This window comes from Rattus rattus, chromosome 3 (assembly GCF_011064425.1).
Source record: "Rattus rattus isolate New Zealand chromosome 3, Rrattus_CSIRO_v1, whole genome shotgun sequence".
Taxonomy (NCBI): Eukaryota; Metazoa; Chordata; class Mammalia; order Rodentia; family Muridae; genus Rattus; species Rattus rattus.
Window position 1 is genome coordinate 50,046,450 of NC_046156.1, and position 25,664 is coordinate 50,072,113.

General features: G+C 52.9%; 3 protein-coding genes across 6 annotated transcripts; 2 read left to right on the plus strand and 1 right to left on the minus strand.

The window, feature by feature from the left end:
• The first annotated feature begins 942 nt into the window (after positions 1–942).
• On the plus strand, positions 943–8,317 carry Atxn7l2 (ataxin 7 like 2). 2 transcript variants are annotated; one of them, XM_032897485.1, is made up of 10 exons: positions 943–1,096; positions 2,950–3,015; positions 3,363–3,467; positions 3,835–4,045; positions 4,328–4,614; positions 5,148–5,230; positions 5,569–5,822; positions 6,523–6,721; positions 6,811–6,932; positions 7,366–8,317. In XM_032897485.1, exons 1-10 carry the CDS (start codon positions 970–972, stop codon positions 8,213–8,215), a joined length of 2,304 nt encoding a protein of 767 aa, XP_032753376.1. In that variant the 5' UTR covers positions 943–969; the 3' UTR covers positions 8,216–8,317. The 2 variants fall into 2 exon arrangements, with proteins under 2 accessions (XP_032753376.1, XP_032753377.1); XM_032897486.1 differs by having other exon boundaries at positions 4,424–4,614.
• A 1,440-nt stretch (positions 8,318–9,757) lies between these two features.
• On the plus strand, positions 9,758–13,291 carry LOC116896367 (cytochrome b561 domain-containing protein 1). Of its 2 annotated transcripts, XM_032897483.1 has the most exons (3): positions 9,758–10,883; positions 11,383–11,420; positions 11,822–13,291. In XM_032897483.1, the coding sequence occupies exons 1-3, from the start codon at positions 10,736–10,738 to the stop codon at positions 12,323–12,325; spliced, it is 690 nt and encodes a 229-aa protein (XP_032753374.1). In that variant the 5' UTR covers positions 9,758–10,735; the 3' UTR covers positions 12,326–13,291. The 2 variants fall into 2 exon arrangements, with proteins under 2 accessions (XP_032753374.1, XP_032753375.1); XM_032897484.1 differs by lacking the exon at positions 11,383–11,420 and having other exon boundaries at positions 9,758–10,750.
• A 6,253-nt stretch (positions 13,292–19,544) lies between these two features.
• Amigo1 (adhesion molecule with Ig like domain 1) lies at positions 19,545–24,958 on the minus strand. Of its 2 annotated transcripts, none has more exons than XM_032897487.1 (2): positions 24,877–24,958; positions 19,545–24,240 (listed from the first exon to the last, which is right to left on the minus strand). In XM_032897487.1, exon 2 carries the CDS (start codon positions 24,142–24,144, stop codon positions 22,663–22,665), a length of 1,482 nt encoding a protein of 493 aa, XP_032753378.1. In that variant the 5' UTR covers positions 24,145–24,240; positions 24,877–24,958; the 3' UTR covers positions 19,545–22,662. The 2 variants fall into 2 exon arrangements, with proteins under 2 accessions (XP_032753378.1, XP_032753379.1); XM_032897488.1 differs by lacking the exon at positions 24,877–24,958 and having other exon boundaries at positions 19,545–19,650; positions 23,279–24,650.
• Positions 24,959–25,664: the final 706 nt, after the last annotated feature.

Below are 25,664 nucleotides of genomic sequence, written 5' to 3' on the forward strand. Positions count from 1 at the left end.
AAAGGGGGAAAAAAAAGAAAAGAAAAAGAAAGAAAAGAAAAAGAAAGATAGATATGAGAACCCTCCCTATGCCCAGGCTTCAGTACCAGCTTTTCCAGCGGCGAAAATATTCATTAGAAAAAGAAGAAATGATGGATTGAGTCAGAATCCAGCCAGGATTTTGGGAAGAGGCGGCGCGGTTTATCGATTGTAGTTCCCAGGAGGAGAGAGATGGATCAGCAGAGACACTGCAAACAGCAGCAGCCTCGGGGCCACCCTAGTTCTGGGCTGGTTCTGGTTCTGGTCTTCTGTCATACTGACAGGTGATCTTGGCAAGCTCAGCCAGGTCCTTCCAAACCTAGACAACAGTACTCCAAACCTCCGTTCTGCTTCAAGGCAGCGTGGGTTTCCCACAGAGGAACAGCACAAGAGCTGTGGCCCTCCCCCACTCCAAGCCCTGTGTCCTTCAGCACGTCCTGCACACTCCCTCCCCTTGCCCTTCTGATTCACTGCGCCCACCTCCCTGCACCTACCCTATTCGATCTACAGGGGTGCAGAGGCGCTTCGTGGCCGCCAGCCCAGGAAGGGGCGCCAGCCAGCTGGCGGATGCACGGCTTTAGGGGATATCTTGGGCAGAGAGAGGTTTGGAGCTCGGGTATGCGCAGTAAGTTTGGAAGAGTGAACTGGTGGATGTGTACGGAGGGGTTGAAAGAGGATATCCCGAGGCTTTGATCTCTCTTTCCCCGCGTGCGATTGTGCATTTCGGAAGGGATCCCTCGGCTAGCTCCGTAAGCATCACCACCCCTCCGCAACTACACTTCCCAGAAAGCTGTGTGAGAGTGAGGAGGTAGTGGCAGGAGACACGAGCTGCGCTTGCGCACACAGTGAACTGGAAAGGTAGGGGGAGAGGGAGGCGTGCCCCCGGTCCGAGGGTGGGGGGAGGGGGCCGCGCGGCGGCGGCGCCGGGGCGGGCGCGCGTCCGCGGCGGTGATGGCGGTGCGTGAACGCGCGGTGGCAGCAATGGCCGCTCTGGAGCGGCGAGTGCCGAGTCTCGATGACTTCGCGGGACAGAGCTGGAGCTCGTGGGTGGAGCGGGCCGACCTGCCTGCGGCAGACGGTGAGTACAGACACATTAGAATCCGGGGACCCCATCACTATCTCCCCTCCCCCCCGGGGCCCCCTCCAGCTGAGGGGAGCCGCCGACTAGAGCCGCCGTCCGGCTCCCCGGCCCCCCAAACAAAGGACCCGCCGGGTCCTAGTGCCCGCCTGCTCAGCCACCTTCGCGCCTCCGGGTCCTAGCGCCGGCGCATCGCTTGCAGCCCACCCTGCCCACCTCTGTCTCTGCGGGTGCCCAGTACCTGCCCCCACTTTACTTGCCTTTATCTTTCTTCTCGTGAGCCGGCATCCAGCTTTTTTCGGTTCTGCACCTGCCCCGGCTCTACCCATCTGCAACAGTCCTCTCCACGTGTTTCCCACGCACCCTACTAATGTGACCCCCCCTCCCCACCCACTTGATTCTTCGCCTTTTGCCCCGCACCTTAGCTTCTTTCAACGGCTTCCCTGTCTCCTCAGTATTCCTGAACCCCCGCCCCCTCTGCTTTTAGTTCATCCATGCTCCATCCATCCATCCTCCTGACCTCCCTCCATCAGTCCATCCATACATGACTCCAAGCCTCCATCCTTTCCTGGGCCTCTTGCCCTGCCCCTTGGCTCTCTCCCTTGACCCCTATTTTCTGTAGGCCCTTGAGTGCCTTTGGTGAGCAGGCCTGCAACCCCTTCTGATCTTTGTCTCCTGGGCCCCAGGGAGCACCTGGCCTCGTGGCCTTTCGGGGTGACAACCAGCATCACACCCCTGAAGAAGTTTGCAAGTGAGAAGAGGTGGAGGAGATCTCATGGAGCAGTCTCTAATGCCACTTGTTCTCCTTTGAGACATCTGACTTCCAGCCCTGTTCTGTCATTCCCTACACATTCAAGGGACTTAAAAGAGTGGGAGCTGCCCCTTATCTTTTGCATGTCTAACCCACTACCACTTAATGTCTGGGTATTACGATTACCAATAATCTCCTCGTCCTAGAAAGGGCCCACTCTGTTAGTGAGCATTAGAGAGTCAACCTCGATGGGAGTACAGGCCACCCTTGGACTACTCCCCCATGCTGAGTGGGCTGAGATGGGGCCCTCATCAGGGTCTAGGTGCACTGAGAACCGGAAATGGACTCAGATTTGGTGACTCAGAATTGATCCCCATCCCCACCCCGAGGGACAGGGAGGGGGCTTAGAGGAGGGGGGCAAGGAGTGAGGTAGGGGGATGGGGAAAGAGCTGCTTTGCACAGCTAAGATGTTTTTGTCATTAACCCAGAAACTGAGGTACAAGGGCAACCCCTGGACAAAGCCCCCCCAAGAAGGGGAGGGGCTTGCGTAGCTGATCAAGGAGACTTTGAAGATGCCAAAGGGTCCAAAGACAGCAGTTTCTCTACTCTATGGCCATCCTATCAGTGCAGGACCTGAGAAGCTGAGTGTAACTTTGATGATACTATGGTAACTTGGGTGGAGCAAACTGAGTTTATGGGGGTGGGGATCTGGGAGGGTATTTGTCTGGGATGCCACAGAGTAGTAGAAAGGACCCATGTAAGCAGTCTCAAAAGGGACCTGTAGAAAAATTTTAGAACCATTTCCCTTTTAAATGGGGGAAGCAAGGCCCAGAAAAGAGACATTTACCCATAGTCACCCATCTAGTCAGCAGTGGAACTCTGTACTGTGCCTGGGAGTGAAGGGTCATTGTGTTCCTTAATGGGGTCATCTCATCTCAGAGGGGCACATGAAGGGAACATAGGCACTTGTGAATGACCCATTGAAAGTGTCTCCAAGAATTCCCAGTGCGTGTCGGGGAATGTGGGCTTCATACCATTGGGCTGCAGGCCCTGCTGGGTTCTGGAAATCGGGTGGGCCCTCTCAACTGTGCTTCTCCTCCAGGGGCTGAACTAGAGGAGAGTAGCAAAAACACGAAGAAGCTGGACGCCATGACCCTCATTAAAGAAGGTGGGACTCGGGAAATTGAACCACCTTTCCCTCTTCCACTGGAGGAAGTAGCTTGAAGCAGAAGCGGGACTGCTGGGGGAAGCCTCCTTTTGATAGGTCTGAGTCAGTCAGTTTGTCCTGGCTCCTGGGACCTGTTGTTGGAGATCCTAATCCTATGTGGTTGGTGCCCACTCACATGAAAGCCCATACACTTTGGGTCTGGTTACATTGGACTGTGGAGGTGGGAGCATTCAGTAGAACTGTCAGTGAGAAGGCAGAGTACCTTCTAAGTGGTGGGGTGAGTGTTCCTTGACCTAGGGAAAATCCAGACGTCTACCCGAGAGTGATGAAGGATTCTGCCGTTGCAGACATGTCCATCTTCGGGCACTGCCCTGCCCATGATGACTTCTATTTGGTTGTGTGTAACCACTGCAGCCAGGTGGTGAAGCCTCAAGCCTTCCAGAAACATTGCGGTGAGGGCCCCCTAGGGAGGTGATGGGACGGAATGGTGGAACATGGAACTCTTCGGACAGTGTCAGTCGGGAGGTCATGTGGGCTAAGGGATGACAGTGCTGGGGACAGCTTGAGTGTTGGAGGTGTCAGGATGATTGTTTGAACAAGCTTCTGGCATCAAGTAGAGTTAAGAGGCTCAAGAAGTTTGGTCTAGAATTTTGACTCTTGAAAGGCTCAATCTTAAATGGGAAGGAGAGAAGCTCACAGCCCAAGCCTTAGGGATTCAGGTTCTGTAAAAAGAATCGAGGTGGGGGGCTGGTTAGGAGATGGGGAAGGAGGCAGCCAATACCACTCATCTCAGTTACTCTCTCCACCTCCTGGTGACAGAAAGAAGACATGGGCCCCTCAGCAAGCTTTATGCCCGGGCCCCACCCCCACCTCCAGCCCCTGCCAGCTCTCAGAAATGCCATGTAGTGAATGGGCAGGGCCCAGCTTGTAGAGCCCCAGGTTCCACCAAAACCTCCTCCAGGGAGAAGGGCCAGGGGTCCCGGAGCCGTGGCCATCAGCCTCCTGAGAAGACCCAGAAGGACAGCCTATGGTAAGAAGGAGCAAGAAACCCCCAAAGACTAGCCCTGACCCTGACTCAATATAGGGTTGACACTTAGCCCTGGCTGCAGGATACTGCTCACAGCAAGAAACAGCTAACCCCATCTGCAGCTCCTTTCCATATATTCCAGGGAACATGGGCTCCCCTTTTTTCCACGCCTCTCTTGGAGTCCACCCAAGCTCCAGAGCTAGGGAGGAGATGGCTCTGGGCTAGAGTCCAGACCCCAGTCCCAGCTTCCCCACCTCCCAGCCCATACCCTCTCTCCACGTATAGCCTTTTCGTGCCTGTGGTGAATCTGGAGAAGATGTCCAGTCTCCCGAAGCCTGATGGACATGGAATCAGGGTGGCCCCACCCTCTGCTTTCCTCAGTCAGCCAGGAGGCCTCCCCAAGGACTCCCCTGGAAAAGTCCCCACGGCCCCCTCTCCTAAAGAACCTCCTGGCAGAGAGAACATGGAGCTAATCCCTGGTGAGGGTTCCAGTCACCGGGCCGAAGGCAGCCCCCCGGAGAAGGAGCCCAGTGGAGCCAGGCTTCCTCCTAAAACCCACCGAAAGATGGCTCGTGAGTAGTTATGAACATGGGGCTCAGAAAGGCAGAGTGGAGACCTCACTAGGCTTCTCTGTTCTTGGGTCAGAAGGAGTGAACCCGTCCAGGTCTGACCATTACAGCTTGGAGGGTATGGATGCCCCATTACCTCCTGTCCTGCTTGTTCCCAGGAAGCTTACTGGTCCAGGTGTCTGAGGTAGTCTGAGAGAGCCAAGTCTAAGCCAGCGGAGTCATTCGTTCTTGCCTTGAGCTATCGATCATTCCCTCCTTCCTCACATCCCACAGCTGGTTTTCCTGGCATTTCAGATATGGGTAGCTGCTTTTGCTTCTTGGTACGGGCTGCCCTGCTCTGGACTTCCAGTCCCCCAAGAGTGTCTGGGCCAGGGATGGGGCTGAGTTGGCTTAAAGCCAGCAGGTAGAACTGAGGGCAAGACTCTTCTGCCTTAGTCCTACTGCTTCTTGGACCCTCGGCAGGAAGAGGCCAGATTCTTCCTTGGCTCCTTCCCCAAAATGGACTTGAGAGTCATTGGAACCTTTTTCCCCCACAGGAAAAGAGTTCGACCTCAACAGGCAGTGCGGGGTCATAAATCCAGAGACCAAGAAGATCTGTACACGCCTATTGACTTGCAAGGTAACCCCATCCTTCTGCCTGATGATGGGGGGAGGTTCAGCATAGACATGGAACCCTAGAAAGGGGTTACTATAAACGCAGCTCAAAGGATGGGGCTAGGCAACCATCAAGGAAGGAGAGAAGAGGCTAGTTGTAGTGGGCACAGGCTAGGAGCAGTAGACAGGGAATACCTTACAGATGCCCTTACCCAGAACAGAGTTTCGGTCCCTCGAGAGAGTAAAATGAACACACAAACACCCCTCATCCACAACACATTCTCAGTGTGTCAAAGAAGACAAATCCTTTTCCCCTGCTCAGATCACACCTCCTCCCTACTACTCTGCTCTGCTGTGTTCTAGATCCATTCGGTGCACCAGCGCAGGGAGGTCCCAGGCAGGGCCAAGGACTTTGATGTGCTAGTGGCTGAACTGAAGGCCAGCTCCCGAAAAGGAGAGTCTCCCAAGGAGAAGAGTCCAGCACGCAAAGAGCCAGCTCTGGAGCGCCCCTCCCAGGAGCCTCCCACTGCAGTCCAGGGTGCGGCTGCAGTAGCTGCCCCCAACAACACCTTCTCTTCTCTGTCTAAGCAGACCTACCCGTACTGCGCACTTCCCAGGTATGTACAGAAGATTAAGTCTACCTAACATGGGGACAATCAGCCCCTAAGGTACCAGGGAGCCCTGGAGACAGGGAATGTCCTGACTGTGTACTCACTTCCCCTAAGCACCCAAGCACGCTGCAGCCCTCCAGCCTCCATGAGGTGTGCCAGATGCAGCACCTGGGATGTGAACGTCTTTCTCCGCCTCTCTGTGGGTTAGCACCTATTGGAAAGCTAAACGGGCCAGGGTCCTGAGTGCAGCCACTGTGAAGTCATCCACTGGCCCCTTTGTGTGCTGCCCTGGGCTATGAGAAAGCCTACTCACATGCACTTCTGCCTATGATGCTAGGGGTAGGCATGGAACACAGGCTCAGCACCCAGATAGGCTCACTGGAGTAAGTGATGAAGAGAGCTGACTTAGGCTGACCAGTGCTGGGCATAGTTAACCTGGAAAGATTTTCTGGAGGAAACAAACCTGAAGCAGATTTTCTGCCTAAGGAGACAAGGCCTAGGAAGGGGCTGGAGAGAGATTCCCTTGGAGGCTGTGGCCCTTGCTTCTGCCTCTTACTCTGTGAGCTATGTTGTACTTTCCTGTTCCCCCTTCCCATTCATCTGAGTATCCAGAAGGGTATATCTGCCCTGGCTGTTTGAGCTTGGACACCCTGCCACCTACCCTACATCATTCAAATTATCCTTATGTCTCCGTTGGCCCTGCCAGGTCCCGTGCCTCCTCTGAGAGTGAAGTGGATGATGAAGGTCTCTGTGGTGGTGATGGGGATCCAGGCCTATTCCCCTTCCCTTTGCCCCGGGGTGGGGCCCAGGCCTCCAGTGAGGAAAGTGAGGAAGAGGGGACATCTGATGACCTCCACCTTTCCCCTGACTGCCATTACGCAACTCGGCCCCCTAGGCCACAGGCGGTAAGGAGACAGGACAGGGAACTTGGGTGGAGGGTGGCCAAGTCTGTATCTCAGGCCTCCCCAACCACGTTCTTTCCTTCTGCCTCCAGTTTTGCACATTTGGAAGCCGGCTGGTGAGCCCAGGATGCTACGTGTTTAGCCGCCGGCTGGACCGGTTTTGCTCAGCACTCAGCTCCATGCTGGAACGGCATCTCAGCTCACACATGTGGAAGTGAGTTTCAGGGACTCAGAACTTCCTTCCTCAGGCTTGAGTGTACTCGGGCTTCAGAAACTCCAGTCTGTATACTTTGGTGTGACAGGAAGGGACGAGACTGAATAGCGTGGAGAGGGCATGAGTGGGTGATGTGGGTGAGTCTAGATGCTTACCCATCTCTTCCAGTACCTTCTAGGTAAAGTAGGAGAGGGAGTGCCCAAACTGAGACCAAAACTCAGGTTGTTAATGGGTCTACATGCTAGTTGTATACCTTGTACTGATATAATGACCATTCCTTCTCTTGTACCTTCCTCGGCTTAGTTCCAGTGTCTCCCAGCAGGGGGCAGCAGTCTGGGGCTTTTCTGGCCACTTGAAGGTGTAGAGACTGGTGTATATTAGGGAAGCCCTGGTGTTTGCTCAGTATCACAGTGGAGCTCTCTCTTTGCCACAGGAAGATCCCACCAGCGGCTGAACCTCCATCCCATCTTGTCAGCCCATCCTTATCTGATCCCCTGAGTCCATCCTCTATGGGCAGCTGCCCCCGACTTCCAGGCCCACCTCCCCGGCCTGCCTGCCCAGCCTCCGTTCCTCCCATCAAGGACAGCCTTGTCCCTAGCTATCCTGCAGGTTCCCCCAGTGTAGCAGCTGCCTGTAGCCAGGCAGAGTCCATGGGCGGTAGCCAGGCTATTACCTCACCGCTGCCTGCCAACACTCCATCTCCGTCCTTCAGCAAGCTGCCACCTTCCAAGGCCAGCAAGTCATCCAAAGGCAAGGAGGGGGTGGAGATGGAGGCCCCTTCTCGAAAGCGGAAGTTATCCCCCGGCCCTACCACTTTCAAACGGACCTGCATCCTGGAGCCTGCTGGAAAAGGCAAACCCTCTAGCTGTCGGGGTCTCTCAACCAAGACTAAAACAGCCCTGAACTTGGGGCTTAATGGAACAGTGGGGCCACGAGTGAAACGAGCAGGTCCCCTGGACTGTCGGGGTTCCCCTCATTCATCCCCCATACCAGTCAAGGCTTCTCAGCTAGAAAACCGGGGAGTGGCTGGACACCCAGCTAAGGTCCTGCCAACCAACTGTCTCTCCGAGGAGGAGGTAGCCAAGAAGCGGAAAAACCTGGCTACTTACTGCCGGCCAGTCAAGGCCAAGCACTGTCAGGCTGGTGTCCCTCCTGATGGGACCTGCTCTGTGCGCCGCAAGAAGCCAGGTCCAGCCCTGCCCTTTGAGGAGAAGTGCTCTACACTGAAGGTACCAGTCCAGCTTCCTGAAGAACATGGGCAGAGAGGGTTTGGGAGGGGCTGAGGCTGGGGAGCACAATACGTACATGACATGGAGAAGGTGCTAAGGATGGTTCCAGAGGGGAATAAAGGGGAACCTGAGGGAGCTCCTGGGCTTCCTACTTTGGAGAGAGGTTGGTCAGTTCATTCCAGGGTGACCCCAGCTTTTTCCCGAGGGACCTTCCCTATGCCCAGTCGTCTTCTTTGGGAGTAGGACATGCTGTCCCACCCTTCTTTGGGCGTAGGACGTGCTGTCCCATGCTACCTTTGCTATCGCTTTAATGGAAGGACCACTTCTTTCTGAATTGGCTGTGACCTTCCCTCTATCCTCACAGGAAAGGGACATGCAGAGTAGCTGGGTGGGCGGCCGCTCTAGTTCTCTGGTTCTTCCACTGGCATTAGGACACTGAAAAGCAAGTACACAATTTAAGGTCCACAGAGTCATTTCAGATTACAGCAGGTTCTCCAGGTTCTAGAAAAGCTTGCAGCTAGGTGTATTTACCTTCTCTGTTGAAGCCTGCTTTGGTCTATCTCTGTGACGTCTGTAAGGAGGGACTTCTGGGAGGCGAGGCAGGGTAATATCCTTCTGGTTTAGGCACGGATTACATGTATGCCAACTCTCCGGGCACCGAGAAGGGAGACCTGATAGTTCCTGAGGGGCCTGCTTGTGTGTGTATAGGTGTGTGCATGTGTGTCCTCCAGCTTCACAGCCCAGTCCACCTCTGTTAGGCTGGCCTCCCCTTTCCCTCGCTCAGTTGTATTTATTAGGCCAGCTGAAGGAACCCGAGGGTTAGCCCAGATGTCAATGGGAAGGATAACAGGTAGGCCCCTAGCCTGACCCTGTCTCTTACCTCTTGTCTCCCTGCAGTCAAAAGCTCATTAACGAGAAAGTGCCTGCCCACTGCAACGGAGCCGTCAGCACCTCCTCCCCTCCAGATCTGGGCCCCAGGCTGCTGCCGCTTTTTATAACTTTATATTATTTTTTTTAAGAAAAAAAAAAAACCTCTTTAAAATACCTCAAGACTGTCTCCCTGTTCTGTTGCTGCTAAGAAAATATAAAGAAACAGAAACATAGAAAAGGATGAAAAGTGGTGTAGCCTAATGAGTGTCCTTCCTCTCCGCAGCCCCACCCAGAGAGGCTGGGGTGATAGGCAGTACACACCCCAGCACACACTGCACAGAAACCTGGAGCTGGTATCCCTGGGAATCTTCTGCAGAGAGAGGACGATAAGGCATCATCCTCATCCTCGCTGAGTGAGCAAGGTGCCCCAGAGGCCTAAGAGAGACAACTATGGTTCCACTGGGAAAGAACAGAGCGAGAGAGGGGACTCACACTTGTGACGCCATCCTTGGGTTTTTGTCCTGAGGGTTTGTGGGAGTTAGCTTATGGCCCCTTTCTGGTTTCCTAGCAACTCTGGGCTTCCATCCCTCCATAAATGGCTGTTCTTGCCCTTCCTGTTTCTGGAACACGCCTTAGTTTCTCAACCGTGCAGAGGTTGAGCTTGGTGATTGCTGCTCTAGAGGTGCTGAACAGCTTTCCCCCCCCTTTTTTTTTTTTTTTAAAAGATTATGGTGTCTGTGTGTCTGTGAGTGGGTATGTGCATGTGATGCCCGCAGAGGCAAAAAGTGTGGGATCCCACTGAAGCTAGTTACAGTCAGAGGTCAGCCCCCTGATGGGAGTGTTCAGGCCCTGGGCAAGAGGAATATGCACTCTTAACCACTGAGCCATCTCCCCAGCCCCTGGACAGCTGTTCTTGTCTCTTCTGTGAGTTTGCCCTGAAGAATGGGGTACAGCTGCTCTCAGATAGTACTCTTTAGGCTGGATCATACCCTTTTGGAGGTAATAATGTGGCAGAACTTGGGTTGTGGGAGACTCTGGTTCCTCTGGATCAAACTGCAGCTATCGTGGTGGCAGCAAAGACTGAAAGTGTCCAAAGTCTTTGGAATATTTTGAAGGGGGCAGCATTGGAGAGAGGGAATAGGTGGGGGTGGGGTGGGAACTGCATTTGTAAATAGGGATGAGATTACTTCTTTTGGTCCTCATACCTGAATTCATCAGGTTAGATCACTAGGTTTTGGCTTTGGCTTTTCATTTTTGTTAACACAGGGAGGAATCTTGTCTCTTGAACAAGCCAGAAATGTCTGGGGAGTGAGCAGCCCAGGGAATCCAGTACTTCTAGAAAACTGCTCAAAACACTGGTTTCACGCTCTTGGGTCAGCGAACCAAGTGTGTGATTTGGGGTTTCGTTGGAATCATTTGCTACGGATGTAATTTTCACAGGCCTCTTGAAATACCCTTGTAGACACAAAGATAGAATGAAGGTGGGTTGGGAGCTCGATTAGGTCAGTGGAGGTTTCCGGGAGCCGCCCTTTGGGGACGAGGCGCTTCCCCCCCACTCTACAGAGGGCGCTGTGGGCACCTCCGCCACACGGGTCCGCAGCATCCCTGGGGAGGAGCCTCTCCTGTAGCCGCCGCCGCCTCCGCGATCGCAAACCCGGAAGAAGCCTCCGGTAGCTGGACTGTGCCGGCCGGCCTGGCACTGCCATGCATTCCATGGAGGTAGGTCTGGTTCCCGCTCCAGCGAGGGAACCGAGACTGACCCGCTGGCTGCGGAGAGGCAGTGGGATCTTGGCGCACCTGATAGCTTTGGGCTTCACCATCTTTCTGACAGTGCTGTCCCGGCCCGGAACCAGTGAGTGTGCGAGGCGAGGCGGGGCGGGGCCATAGAACGGGGCGGAGCTTAGGCGCTGGAGGGGCTGCTTTGGGCGCACTGGGAGACGCGCTAAACCCGGACCCTGAGCTGAGGAGGGGCGGGTCCTGGAGTGGTTGTAAAGGCGTAGTAGGCGGGGCCCCGAAGTCCTGGGAGGGTGGGGCTTGAAAAGACAGAGCTGATACTTCCTTAGAAGGAGGCCCCACGTGGAAAAGTGTTACCGGGGTCCTGGGTAGTCTACCGTACTCTAGGACTGGGCTGACAGCAGATGCAGACCCCAGGCCAAAGTGGTGTAAGGGCCCCTTGGTCCCTGCCCCTTTGCGGTGAGTTCCCGATTCTTGCTTAGGCTTAAGATGGTATGCTGACGTTTCACTTGTGGCCAGGTTTTTGCAGTTCACAAATCACGGGACAGTATCAGTGGTGCACGGGACAGTATCAGTGGTGCCCAGCCATCTGCCTTTTCTCTTTGATTCTTACTTAGGTCTTTTCTCCTGGCACCCTGTGTTCATGGCCTTGGCGGTGAGTTTGGATATACTTAGCTTAACCATGGGGAGGCATTCAGTTTTTCAGCCTAAGGATCAGAAAGATGGGCATAAAGAGGGCTTCCTCTTTCCCTTAAATCTACAGGACTGGGGAAAGTGGAGTAAAGTGTCAGGTGGCTGAGAAGGTGGGGGAGGGGGCCCAAAAGATATTTCTCCTCTAGTGCCTAAAAGGAAGACTCAAGAGGGATGTTATCAAGGCCTTGCCCTCAGAATTCAGTTTAGAAAGTTCAGTGTTTGCTATTCTGTGGTTCAGAAACGATGTGTGTGAGGCTGCAAGTCCTTTAGCTTCCCCATGTTTTTCTGGATGTATGAGAAGACCTCCTTTTCTTCAGGCTCCATGCAGACTAGAGGCTCACTGGCCTTTTCCTGTGATTACAGTTCTGTCTCTGCATGGCTGAAGCGATCCTACTCTTCTCACCTGAGCACTCCCTGTTTTTCTTCTGCTCTCGAAAGACCCGGATTCGACTCCACTGGGCAGGGCAGACCATGGCCATCCTCTGTGCTGCCGTAGGCTTGGGCTTCATCATTTCCAGCAAGGTCCGAAGTGAGCTGTCCCATCTGGTGTCCTGGCACAGCTGGATGGGAGCCCTGACACTGTTGGCCACTGGAGGACAGGCACTGTGTGGGCTCGGCCTCCTCTGTCCACGAGCAGCCCGGGTCTCAAGGGTGGCTCGCCTCAAGCTCTACCATATGACATGTGGCCTGGTTGTCTACCTGATGGCTACAGTAACGGTGCTCTTGGGCATGTACTCAGTGTGGTTCCAGGCTCAGATCAAAGGTGCAGCCTGGTACCTGTGCCTGGTACTACCATTGTACCCAGCCCTGGTGATCATGCACCAGATCTCCAGCTCCTACTTGCCAAGGAAGAAAGTGGATATATGAATGCCTCCAAACTCTGAATCTAGGTGGGATGCTTGCCTTGGATTTCAAGGATCTTGGTGATCTTCACAGGACCCACTTCAGAAGTAGATGAATTTTTGCACTTCATGGCTGAGCCACATCGTGCAGAAACCCTAGCTGCTACTGTTTGAGGCATGATCCAGTAGGCTCAAATAGGGAAATGTCCTACTGTGTGCACGTGGAAGGTTATGGAGAACCTGAAGCCTCACTCTTGATGAGAGACAGAAGTATTAGGTGGTGGTGGTGGTGGTAGTGGTGGTGGTGGCGATTTCTTGCTTGTGTGCCTGATGAAGAGTTCTTTTAAATTATGAATGGCAGCCACAGATACTGGGGTCCCTGTCGAGAAAGCAGTGCTATGGAGAGCCCATGATCTCTTAGGCAGTGTACGATCAACCTTAGACAAGTTCCACGTGTCAGGACCTCAGTCTTTGCATCTGAAAGTCCCTTATCTTTAACATTGGTGTCTGACAGATTGATGTCGATGATATCCTCTTAGCTCTGGACCATGTGGGCAGCTTAGGGTGTAATTCTTTCATCCACTCTCCCTTTACTCCCCTGGAAGGACCCTTCAGAAATCATGCTGACTTGGCTCCTGAACCAAGAAACAAGGGCCACGAACTATGGAAGAAGGAACCCAGGTGAGGGTCTCCTGGACAGTAAGGCAGTAAAGGCACTAAAGTCACTTTAAAGCTCTCTGGAGGAACTGAAGGCATTGGCCTCACCAAGCTCTTTACTCTCGGGCTCCTTAGCTGAGCTAAGACCTCTCTTCAGGCTACCTCTGGGTATCTCCTGACGTTCATTCTCAGGGCAGAGTGGCCCTGGGCATCTTACACTTTGCCCTTAGGGCTTAAAGAGTGTTTACTCAGCACATCGCTCCGTGGAACTATTCTGAAGCTTTTACAACAAAATAAAAACCAAAGGAGTTGGCACCTCTCGACCTAAGGAAAACTGTCTCTCCCTGTTGCCCTTCTTTCCTTGTTGTTTAAGCTTTCCTTAGTTGTATTCTCCTGCCAGCCAGGCCTAAGAGTGGGATGATGTTGATACCAAGTGTGCTCTCTTCCCCACTGATATACCTCCTTGACCCAACTGAATTCTCCAGAGCACCCTGGTTGTGAGGGTAGATGTCAAACTGGTTAGCTGTGGTCAGTCTACAAGATGGGCCCTCTGGATCCTAATAAGGACTGAAGACTGCTGAGCCAGAAAAGGGGTCCATGCAGCTTTCTACCTGGGAGGCAGCCAATCAAACACTCTGGGAGGCCGACAGGATAGGGGCTGGAGCAGTAGTTCAAGAGATAAGGTGTCTGTTACATATGTCAGATCCTCTGAACATTTAAGGCCTCTTCTTCAAGTGGCTCAGAAACAAGGCAGGTGGAACTCAGTAATACAGGAATGGGGAGTATGGAGCAGAAGAATTCTCTCAGTGGACCTCACCAGGCTTTCCTCAGAGAGCTAGCATAACGCATAAGCTCTCTAAATACAGCCTGCTGAACGGAGCCCCTGCAGTGCAGAGGGGAACAGTTCTTGTCTATTTCAAGGCCCCTCTCCCTCTGACGCTATCCAATGTGCTGTGAACTTGGAGGGAACGCTTACCCGGCCACCTGAAAGAGACTCTCACTAGGGTCACTTTGATAAATAGCACCCAGCTCCTTCCCTCATTAAGGCCAGTGATGGGGGCTCCCTAAGGTGGGCCAGGTAAGGTTCAGCAGCTTGTTCTCAGAGCACAGAGGCAACGCCGGAATGCCGGAGCCTGCCTGAGGTGTTGCCTCCTCCCAGGTGGTGCGGGGGCTGGTGGGCGGGCAGGCAGGCGTGCTGACAGCCGGCAGTTTGCGTGGGCTGTGCCATCTGATGTCTATTCCCAGCCCCGGGAGGAAGGGGAGTCATTTATATTCTGCAGGAAGAAGGGACCCAGCTGTCGCTTCCTCTGACCAGTGGGCCTGGAGGGCATTGGTGCAGAGCAGAGAGGAAGGTACAGGTAGTGGTGGTTCCTGCTTAGGGATCTGACCATAGAGTAGGGGGCAGGGCACCCTCAGGAGCCTTTTCCTGTTAGGCCAGATTGGGGGCGGGGCTTCCCTCCCTCCTGTCTTTCCACTCTTCCATCACCACCTGCCCTCGCATCCTAGGACAGCAGCTGGACAGCCATTAGTCGTCAGTGCCAGGGTACTCTTCCTCCAGCTGGGCTCTGTGGCTGCCGGCCGGCTGCATATGCCTCCAGGCTGTATGCTCCCTCTTGCCCACACCTGCCCCCCTTTGTATCTTCTAGTGTCTGAATACAACCTGGGCAGATGGCTTTCCTTTGACCATGTTCCTTGACTAGGGAAACCCAGTAGTCAGCCTGGTTTGCTTTTTCAAGGGGACACTCAGGATGCTCAAGATTTAAAAAAAAAAATCGCCCATCATTTGCACAAATTTCCATACCATGCTAAGTTCTGATTCCATATTTGATTGTGTTCCAAGCTTGATTATATTCAGACTCAACCTTGAGGGCATTAGAAAGATAGTTTTGTATCAAAAGCAAATGGTACTGGGCACACTGTCTGGAGTCCTCTTGGGAGCCCCTTTGTTCCTGTATCCTCCCACTGGGGTTGGGGTGGCAGTGAATGAATGACAGGAGCTCTGCATCTGAGAACTCTTGCTTCCCTCTCTGGCTGTCATCCCATCCAAGATAGGCCACCATCAGTTGCCAGCTTGTTCTTGCTCTCCCCTTCAAGGCAGGCCGCCCTTCGTCCATGACACTGGCCTGCCCCATCTCTTAGTGTCCCCACCTTTCCACTCCCATGCATGGCTGCTGTGGGTCTTGTTTTTTAAACCTCACTGTGGGAGATCCAGGCATCCTCCCTGAGCCAGCTGGCTGCTGTGCCGAGGCCTGTTCAGAGTTAATAATAATCATTAGTTGAATGGTGCTGGGGCCTTTCAGCTCCAGATCTCTAAGCACTTGCAGGCTGAGTCAGCCAGCCTTCACCTTCCCCCTCTTCCTGGGCTTTGGAGTGTAACAGCATGGGAAGGCACTGTGGGAGAGGAGGGAATCGGGATTCTTGGTGCCTGGCTATGCCAGAGGCTTTTCTCCTCTGAGAGTAAGCAGTCAGGCCAAGATATACAGAGAATACAGTGTGTATTCTCAGCTGAGACGGTCATGGCTGTGGTCACTGATAACCCCAAGCCTCTAGTGCTCCTTCGTACTTGCCTTGGCTTCTGGGGGGCACTTCACCCGAATGTCCTTAAGCAAGTCTTTTTTTTTTTTGGAGCTGGGGACCGAACCCAGGACCTTTTGCTTGCTAGTCAAGAGCTCTACCACTGAGCTAAATCCTCAACCCCCTTAAGCAAGTCTTGAGAGCAGGAGTTTCTGGTATCCCCACAATGCCCTGGTCTGTGACTGGCACAGAGAACCTGTGTGTCCTGAACCGGAAGGTGTGTCAGCCTGGGAATGCCGCTTTATGAGTGTCTCGGCTCCTAACACTGGGTGGCACAGGCAAACTATTTGCTTCTCATCTTACCTCACAGGGATGCTGTGGGATTCCACAAGAGAACAACATTCAAAGCATTAAACAAAGGGAAAACAGATGCTATATTCTGTCCTTTTCTCTCCCTGAGTCTGGCTCTGGGCTTTATGCTTCCTAGGGAGGCAATAAACCGTGGGAAATACTGCTGAGGAGAACCAGTCTCAGACGGGCTTTGGGAGCCATATCACGGTCACAGTTCTTTCTTCTGGATGCAAGGTCACCGCTATCTCTCCCTGAAGGAGATGCCACCAAGATCACGGTTACTGAGGTTTGTCTTAGGTATTGCTTACCTCACGTGGTCAAGCCACAGGAGTGATCAGTACAACTTCCTCCAGGTCAAATCTGGAGGGTAGGGTCTCAGCAAGGAGTTTTAATCCTAATTTATCTAAATCTCTCGTGCCTAACTCTGCCCTTTTAAGGGAAGAATGGGCACAGAGAAAAGGAGGATCAGTATTAGAGATCATGGTACTACCACTCTGACCCTATTTCCCCTCTGTAGCTTCAGGCCTATACTCTATGTCCTAGGATGTGGTACCGTGAAAGGCATGGCTTCTGGCTTCCAGGGGTCCACAGCTTAAGACTCCCTTTTCTGTCTCAGGCTCTTGGAGTAAAACCAGTCTCCTTCCTGAAAATGCTTTACTGGAGCTAACACACACACACACACACACACACACACACACACACCACACACACACACACACAGAAAAGCAATTCTGTGTAAATGTTAAGAGGAAGGACACTGTCCATTGCATTTGTCAGAGGGCAGGCAGCATTTGGCCCAAAGCGGGTGAGGGCAAGCAGAACCAACGGCAGTATGCAGGCTTGAACACCAGTCTCTCTTTATCTTAATTGTTTTTCTGCCCTAGGATCCAGGAACAAAATGCTAGTCTAGCCTCAACCATTCTTGCCTGAATGCACAAAGAAAACAGAAGCTGGAAGTGGGCAGGCAGTGCCCCAGAACTGCCCTGGAGAGGGGTTGGAAGTAGATGGTCAGCACTGGGTAGGGCTTAATACAAACAGATTACCTCCGGTGGGACAGCCTTAGCCCAGACGTGGTCAAAGAACAGCAGCCCATTATTAGTTGGCCAGCTATTGTCAGAACTTCCCAAAGAGCTTTTTAACCTGTCTTCAAAGCAGGCGAAGGGGCCATTTCAGGCTAGTCTGTGGAATCACTGGTGACATAAGTGGCTCCCTATCATTTATAAAGGTTCTCAGTTATCTCCCAATGTGTCCCAGCAGTGATGCTTAAACCACACCTAAGGTAAGCCACACCAAAAGAGGGAGCAGTGGGAGGAGAGGGAAGGGAAGACGTATATACGTGCTCCTTAGTCACAGTCCTCACCACCCTTTGTGCACATTATCTATGCCAGTGCAGAAGGACACCAACGGTCACCTGGTAGGGTTACACATCCTGGGTCACCAAAGGATGACTCTTAGGACATCGCTCTATGCTCTCTGTGCTCCAGGGACAGCAATCCGGCTGGCACACATCAGAAGGGAAGGCCTTAAGGCAGTTCTAAGGATCCCGGCCATTTGATATCTTCTACCTATCCGTGTCTGAGCCTGAGGAAAGTGCTTGATTGGCAGCCTTCTCTTTCAAAGCCCTGGGAGAGGAAGCCACCAGCATAGACTCCTTGCGGCCTGACCGAAAAAGCCAACTGTCCCTACCGCAGGGCCTGAGCTTTTTTTGCCATGTGGGTGGGGAAAGTACAGCATCACCATTGGTTGCCTAGGAGACAAGATAAGTGGTACAAATACAGAAAAGGGAGGAGTTGAGAGGCCAGGTGGAAGAAAGACTGGGCTAGCCCATGCACTGCATCCTTATTCTGTCACATCGGCTTTCTCTGCTTCCCTCAAGTGCCACCGCCTGAGAGGAATGACGGAAAGTCTTGCAAGACCTGGCAGACAAAACTGTATATCTTGTCCAAGGTCCAGGGAGCTTGTGGCTTAGGAGTGGGGTGGTTACAAACAGCAGAAGAGATACAGCCTCAGAGAATGACAAGCAGTCTTCCCAGCCTTTTCTCTACCAGCGCCGTCCTCTCAACCAGGCAGTCAGCCATAACAAAGGCAACTTTGGAAAAATGAGGAAACACACAGATGTGGACTATGGGAGAGCTCTGACTTCGCTCGGCATCTGCATTTCACTGACTGATGTACCTGACAGCGAAGTGGTTTCACTATTCCTCCTGAAGTGAGACAGACAACTTCCCAGACAGAACAGGGCTACAGCGGCTCAATTTCATACACTCAAGAGGTTATGGTAATTACATATTCTCCCTCTTTGGTCTCCAGTTTAAGTACACACCAGGACAGATTCTACTTAGCTCCTGAGATCCGGTGAGATCTCACATATAGGATGGTACAGGCCTAGGCCTCACCCTTTTGGGACAGTCTTTTCCGGAAACCCCAAGAGCCTAGCAAGACTTCACAGTTTCTGGAAGGGTATGTCTACAAGAGAAAGTAAAGATTCTGCATTTTTTTTTCTTTCCATTCCACAGAATACTTAGTGCACATGAAATAGTCATTGAGTATTAACATACCCATGTGATGAATATGCTTTTAGCTCAAGATGAAAATATCCTGGTAATAATCAAAATTTTATGAAAGTGAGCTGTTTGTACCATTAAGGAAAAAAAAAAAAAAAAGCAACCTTCCAACCCAAGCATCTTGCCATCGTACCATTAGAAAGCTTGATCTAGCCTTTTAAGAGAAGCCTGTAGGGAAGCAGCCCTCCTCCTTAGGGATCTAGGAGATCACCATTATGTACAAACCCTGGCGCAGGGTATCTAATCTCTTGCTAACAGCACTGTGATGCTGCTTTTGAGGCTATCTCAGAAGTTAGAAAACTGGTCTGCTGGGCAGATCGGCCCTTCCCTGATTTTGTGTGATCTGTAAAAACAGCTTCTACTTTTGTAACTGGTTGGAAAAAAAACTGAAAAGATATCATTTTAGTACCCACAGGTACACTTTCACTGGATGCTCTGTTTTGGCAGGGATTTGAATATGTACCTCAAAGAATCATGTCCTAGAAGCTTGGACCTCAGTATGGTACGGCTGAAGGGTGGTGTAATCTTTAAGACATTAGGTCTAGTGAGAGATAGGTCATCAGGGCATCGGCCTTAGAAGACAGTGATGTAGCTCTCATCGGGCTCTGGTTTGTTCTCACGGGTTGTTATAAAAAGGGCAAACAGACCACGGAACCTGCCTTGCATCCTGTTTCTTTATGTGATCTCTTCTGCATGTCCTCCCATTATTGTGATGATGCATACCATGAGGCCCTCATAACATGTACATGTACACTGGGACCACCGGGCCTTCAACTTCTGTCCTCCATAAGCTATGTTAACCTTTTCTCCCTTACAAAATGCTCTGCCTTGGGCATTTCCCTCCAGCAAACAGACTGCTATATTGGGACAGAACCAGGGTCATTCATCTACACACTGTCTGTGGATGTTTGTCTGCTACAACAGTGCAGTGGAGGTTTAATAGATGGTAAGTCCTCGAAGGCCCAAAATATTTACTGTCTGGCTTGAGAGAAAAATTTGCCATTCTCTTCTCTAATCTTAATGCCTGGATGATTCAGATTTTATGCTTAGTTTCCTAGACGATGCAGATAACAACACTTAGATTCTCTCTTTTGATGTCACACCCTTTTGAAGTCTACTGAACCCACCCTTGCTAAAGTAAATAAACCAACCACAAACTGTGCCAGAGCAGAGACTCAAGCCAGGTTTAATGGTCATTGTCTAGTTCCAGAGCCCGTGGGCTCCGAGGTTTGCCAGCCTGGTGTACACAGTGGGAGGAAGAGTCCTAGACACAGAAAGAGAGAATTACAAGGCAAAGACACATACACACCCGGAAATCAGCTTTGTTCTCCCCAGACAGGTCTACCCTTCCTGGCCTCCTCCAGGGGCCCCATAGATACAGCAAAGAAAAAGATCACAGATAATTACACAGACTGTAGAGTCCTGTCACATCCTGTCTCCAGAGGAACCTGCTTCTCCTTCCTGGGAGATAGTTTATGAGTATAGATGGGGTGAAGGCCAGCCTTTCTTCTATCTACACCTGGCCGTTTTTTTCCCAAGGTCTAATGGGATCATATGTTTTTGGAATACAGACATACATGTACACCCCCCTACAAGGACAAAGTTGGGTCATAAGAACTGAAACCACGAGGAGAGACCAATCAGTTAAATGTCCTGGTAGAGCGTCCAGACATGTCCTGCAGGTGTCTTGAACTAGGGCCCGAGTTAGCGGATATAGTAGGGAGAGCTAGGCTTCAGAGTAGGACTTAAAAAGAAAATGACCCTCCTGGCCCTCAGAAGCTCAGCTAGAATGCCCCAGAAGGCAAATTTCATTTGACTTTCATTTTAAAGAGTCTCACCACCCTTGATGGTATCAGGAGAGGATGCTGCCACCTAAGAGATTTTCTCATTTCCTTGTGAGTCTGCTGATGGAGGTCTGGCTCTTGGACCTCTGGTGACAAAGTGCCCAGAAGTCTTTGGAATACAACCGATTCCTCTCTAACCCTTGTCTATTAGGACACAGGAAGAACAATTCAGAGCTGCTTAGCCTCCACCAGCATCCTTCGGAGTCCTTCGGTGCTCTGGTTCTAGCCTCCTGTCTTATAGAAACATAGTTTTTAAGGAGAGTTCCTGAGGAGTCCGATGAACCAGCTAGTACCTCACTAACCTCCCAAAAGCTCCAGTGTGTGGTCCCCCCTAACTCCAGCATCTGCAGAAAAGTGATTCAGCTCCATGGAGATATGGGTAAAAGTTCAGGGTGTTCAGAAATTAAAGTACAAGAGATTGTGCATTTGAGGAGCCTGGCATGGTCACTGTCTCTCCTGCAGTGCAAGAAAACTGTGTGAGAAGTTGTGTGCGTGGGTGGAAGCTGTTCTAGAATGATGGCATCGGAGGGGGCCCCAGACCCACTGTCCTGGTGGAGGTCAAGGTGCTGGTGTGCATGCATACCTAGGAGCATGCGTACCCAGGAGCATGCAACTACTTAAAGGGGATCGCTGCACCTCTCTCTTGATAAAACTAGGTTACTAATAAAAGATGGACAGCAGCCTTGAGATCCCAGGAGCAGACAGGGGACAATGTTTACTTCAGTTTCTCTTCCTCAGTCCTTCTAAGCAGCCTGACAGGCCCTCCCAGCACTAAGCAGCCCTCACCCACAGGTAAACAACACCCCTTAGAACCTCAAAAGCAGGTCAGGAAACTAGAGGACCTGGACAACTTCCAACCACAGGAAACGAGAAAGAAAAGACACCGGAAAAGACCAACGCTAGGGAACGCTTTCACCTCTGCCCTGCTCACCCCTCTTCCAAAGCTCAGAACAACTGCCTCTGGGGCCTGCAGTTTGCTCACGGGATGCAGCAGGGCAGAGTCATCTCTGTACCGAAAGCATCTTGCAAGCCTGGATGGAAGCTAAGGCTGGGTTTGTTTTTAAGTCCCTCTGCTCTGACAGCCAGGACTGCACTGATCTCCAACTGACAGAAACGGTATGGCAGAACTTCCTTCCTTTTCAAAGTTTAGTGCCCCTTCCGCCTCAGTTACGAGACGGCCTGAGTGCCTGGTGGGGGAGGGCAGAACTCTAAGCCACACTCTGTATCGCCATTCTGGGACAAAAGACCACTAGGTTCTAAGCCTTCAGATGACAGAAATCCCACACTTTGGCTTTGCAGGAGTGAGGCAGCCCTGTCAGCAGAGAGCAGATAAACATTAGGTCCCGTCTATCTCCAGACCTCGTAACTGCCCCCTCCTTTGCAGAGCAGCGTCTGAGGAAGGCTCAGAAACCCACCTGAGTCCATCAGAAGGTTGACAGAAGAGATGGCATACATGAAGGATCAGGTAGGTCTGGCTGGCTGCTACATCACAGGCCGGTCTTCCCGGTTCTCCCAGCAAGTATGGCCCTTGTGCCACAGTGGTGGCAGGCACCATAATGCTCCTTCTTCAGTGTCCCCTACTCTTGTCCCGACAGATAGACATTGGGAGACAAATACTAATCAAGGCTTTCTCCCAGCCAGGGAATTAGCCTACCTGGAATTTATGCCCCATCTACAAGTTTTATGCTACGACAGGGACCTCTTAATTCATTCTGTACCCAACTGTGCCACCTGCCCCAGGACAAGGCACAGACACAATGTCCTATATTGCTGCCATAACTAACAGGCAAGAGGCCAGGCTCCTGCAAAGATTCACCTACTCAGGACTCCCAGGGAAAGAAGACAGCTCTAGTGAGAAGTCTCACAGCAGCATTACAGAGTGGTATTGATCCAGGTCTCAGCCTTTTCCTGACTCATTTTCCAAAGGTTTCCAGTTCACTCGCTATGAATGCGACTCCCTGACCAGAGAAGACACTGCAGCTTCCCAGCATGGCTCCTGTGGAGGCCCCCCAACACACAACTTCGCAGGTGTGGGTGGGCAGAGACAGAAAAAAAAAGTTGTTTTTCAAATGGTTTTCTCTTAAGGAGCTAGGGATGACCTCAAAAAAAGTTTAGGGAATCTGCTCCTCCCCTAACCCCTTTCCTCGTTCCTGTCCAACTCAGACGCATCCCTCCTCCTCTACCACACTGAGAATAGCCAAGGCTTTGGGTAGGGGTGTGGTATCTGCCTGAGGATGAATATATCCATATGTGAAACTCGCAGCATCCACACCCTCACTGGGGTCTTGCCTCCTCCTGTGCCCATGACCGATTCCCTGGTGGTCAGGAGGAACCCACTCCCTTGGGCAGCCAGCCCTCTCTTCCACCCCCTCACATCCCTCAGGGGTACACTACCTCTCCTGGGGCAGAACCTCCCCATCAGCCTATAGTGCTCACACCACAATGGGTGTATCAGAAAAGACCGAGCTGACCGACTCTGGATCTGACATCCTCCGTTGGCCCTTGCCTGTTGCCTCGGGCACTGGCAGAGTGTTGCCTGGCTTGAGTTTGCCATTTTGACCCTGCCCTGGTCCAGCAGGTTCCAGGAAGGCCACCCGCCGGTCAAAACCATCATCTTTGTCCCCACCAGCCATAGGGTCATGGTTGGGTGTGGTACTGAGCATAGAAGAGCTGAGGCTATCTCCTTGATGGCTGGAAGGCTTCTCCACACCCCGGCACCAGCAGCGGCAAGGGGTGAGGTACAAGTATATGAGGACCAGAACCACACTGAGGATGCAGCCCACCAGGGTAGTATAGGCTGTGTTGAGGGTGTCATGGTGTCCGTGCAAGGTGAAGTTATACACTTTCAACTCCACAGACAGTGTCTCGTTGAAAGTCTCCCCCATGGCATAGCAGGTATACACACCCCCATCCTCAACCTGCACCTCTTTAAAGTGAAGGTTGCCATCCTCGGACACGGTCACCGTGCCATTGGCCCCCTGGTTTAGCACCTGCTCATTGCTTGGGGTCACCCACACTTTGGTCATCCCTTGCTGTTTGGTATCGCACGTGATGGTCAAGGTGTCTCCCAGGTGAGCCTCCCAGGCACTTTCCTTGTACTCGCTGCAATTGAAGAAATCCAGACTGAAGACGTTATGCAGCTTCTTGGAGTGCACACAATACAGATCCTCCTGGAAGTCCATCACGGAACTCAGCTGCCGGTACTGCCAGTGTGAAAAGAGCTGGTAGAGCTTGCAGTCACACTCCAGGGGGTTGTTATGCAGGTACAGCCCATTCTTGACCCAGGCTGGCAATTTCTGCAGGTCAGTCAGGGGCAACTTCTTCAGCTTGTTGGAGGACAGATCCAAGAGCGTTAGTTTGGGTAATCTGTTTGCATCCTTGATCAGTTCCAGAGGAAATCGAGAGATCATATTCTGGCTTAGGTAGAGTTTCTGCAGCTGGGCCATGTCCTCGAAGGCATTCCGGTCCACCACCACAATGTGGTTATTGTAGAGCAGCAGCACTTCCAGTGCCTGCAGGCCGCTGAACAGGAACTCATCCAGCGTGTGAAGATGGTTGGAGGAGAGGTCCAGGTACCGAAGGTTGGGTACCGGGACGAAGGCCTCAGAGGAGATGAAGTTCAGGTGGTTGTGGCTCAGCAGCAGGGAGTGCAGGTTGGTCAGACGGGTGGGGGTCCACTCAGCCTTCAGCCGGCTCAAGTTGTTGTGGCTGAGGTCCAGTAGCGCTGTGTAGCCGGGCAAAGACTGGGGCACATTGGGCAGCTGCTGCTTGGAGCAGCTGAGGATGTTGCTGGCGCACAGGCAGTTGGCGGGACAACTGACCACAGGTCGGCCTGCCCTGGCTACCTCAAAGAGAAGCAGGAACAAGGAGAGCAGCAGGAGCCAGAGGCCTCGCAGGTCACGCTGGGGTTGCATAGTGTCACTGGGGAGAGCGAGGAAGGCCACGGGATCTGGGAGAGAGTCACCCCGGCATGTTCTGGTGGAGTATGGAAGGGTCACTTTCACTACAGGCTTGGGAGAAAGAGGATGGGTTTGTAGTCACCAAGGACTCAGGAGGGAAAGACCACCACTCCCACTTTCCTCTCCCACCCCTGCTCCAACCGTTTGGTGAGTAGAAAGAAGCAGCTATCCCGGGTAGTTCCCAAACACAGTGAGGCAGGCTGTGGGCTCAAAATACTAGGGCATTAGAGACATTGGCGCAAAGGCCCAGTGGGCTAGGGTTGCGGGTGTAGAATGAGGGTTTGCACAGCGTGTCCCCTGCGGTGGCAGTGTGGGGTGTCACAGGGATTGCACGCTCGAGGTTTGGAGGCGGGGTCATCAGGGCCCTTCCCGAGGAACCAAGGGAAGGTCAACAGGGTACTGGGCTGGGGAGGGCCGAAGGTTCCCGGGGCCTGTGGCGCAGGTTCCCTCCCCAGAACCTCCGGTCACTGCACCTGCTCCGTGAGGATGCGGCTCAGCCCATGGCCAGTCCGGGAGCTCCGTCGCGGCCTCCCCCGTCCGCGCCTCCCCGGCTGGCCTGTCACGGCGCCCGGCGTACGCAGGGGCCCGCGCCCGGCGACATCGCCTGCGAGGAACTTGCTGGGTTCCGCGCTGTCCACCGGTACCGCCGCCTCGCCCCGACCGCCGCGCCTGTCCACCCGAGCCCACCTGGCACGACTGCCGCCTCCGGAGCCACGGGCCAGGCGTGGAGCAGTGCGGCGAGCGGGAGACGCCGCGATCCCAGCCGAGGGAGCAGCGTGGGGGCAGCGAGCACCGCGCGCGCGCCCGTCGCCGCCGCCGGAGCCTCGGGCGCGTGCGCGCGGCGGGGGCGGGCGCACGTGCGTGTGTTTGTCTCCGGCTCCCCGGCGGACACGCGGGCGGCTGGCTGCAGTCAAGGGTCATTTCCTCTGCCATCCTGTGCTGGGCCCAAAGCTTGGCCCCTCAAGCGCCTCTCCTCCCTAGCCTCTCTTTCTCCATTCTCTTCATGCCCCAATACCGCTCTTCCTTCCCAAATTCACGGTCAGGAAAAGTAAGTCTAACAGGAGTGAGTTCGCTGGAACCAGTGAACTGACTAGGGGGCAAGAAGCGTCGCGTCTCTTAATTTTCCAAATTAAAGAAGTCTGGCTCGCCTCCCGCTTGTCAGTGTTGGCGGGAAATTCATTAGTCACGTTTTTTGACGTTCCTTCTGCTTTCTCTGTGGAGCTGTGAAGTCACAAAAATTTCGGGGAAGAGTTTTGTTTTGTTTTTGCTTTTTTCCTCTCGATTCTTGATGCCACTAATCCATACACCTTGGAATACCATTGAAGAACACAGCTGCTTAGCCTGCAAGCCTGCTAGTCATGACTGGGCTTGGGAGGTGTGTTCTTCCACAGACAACCCATCTTGCCTCCCCACTTCCCGTCCTATCCAGCTCTCCTACTTGTCTTCTTCCCGAAGCAGTACCTGCACTTTCTCGT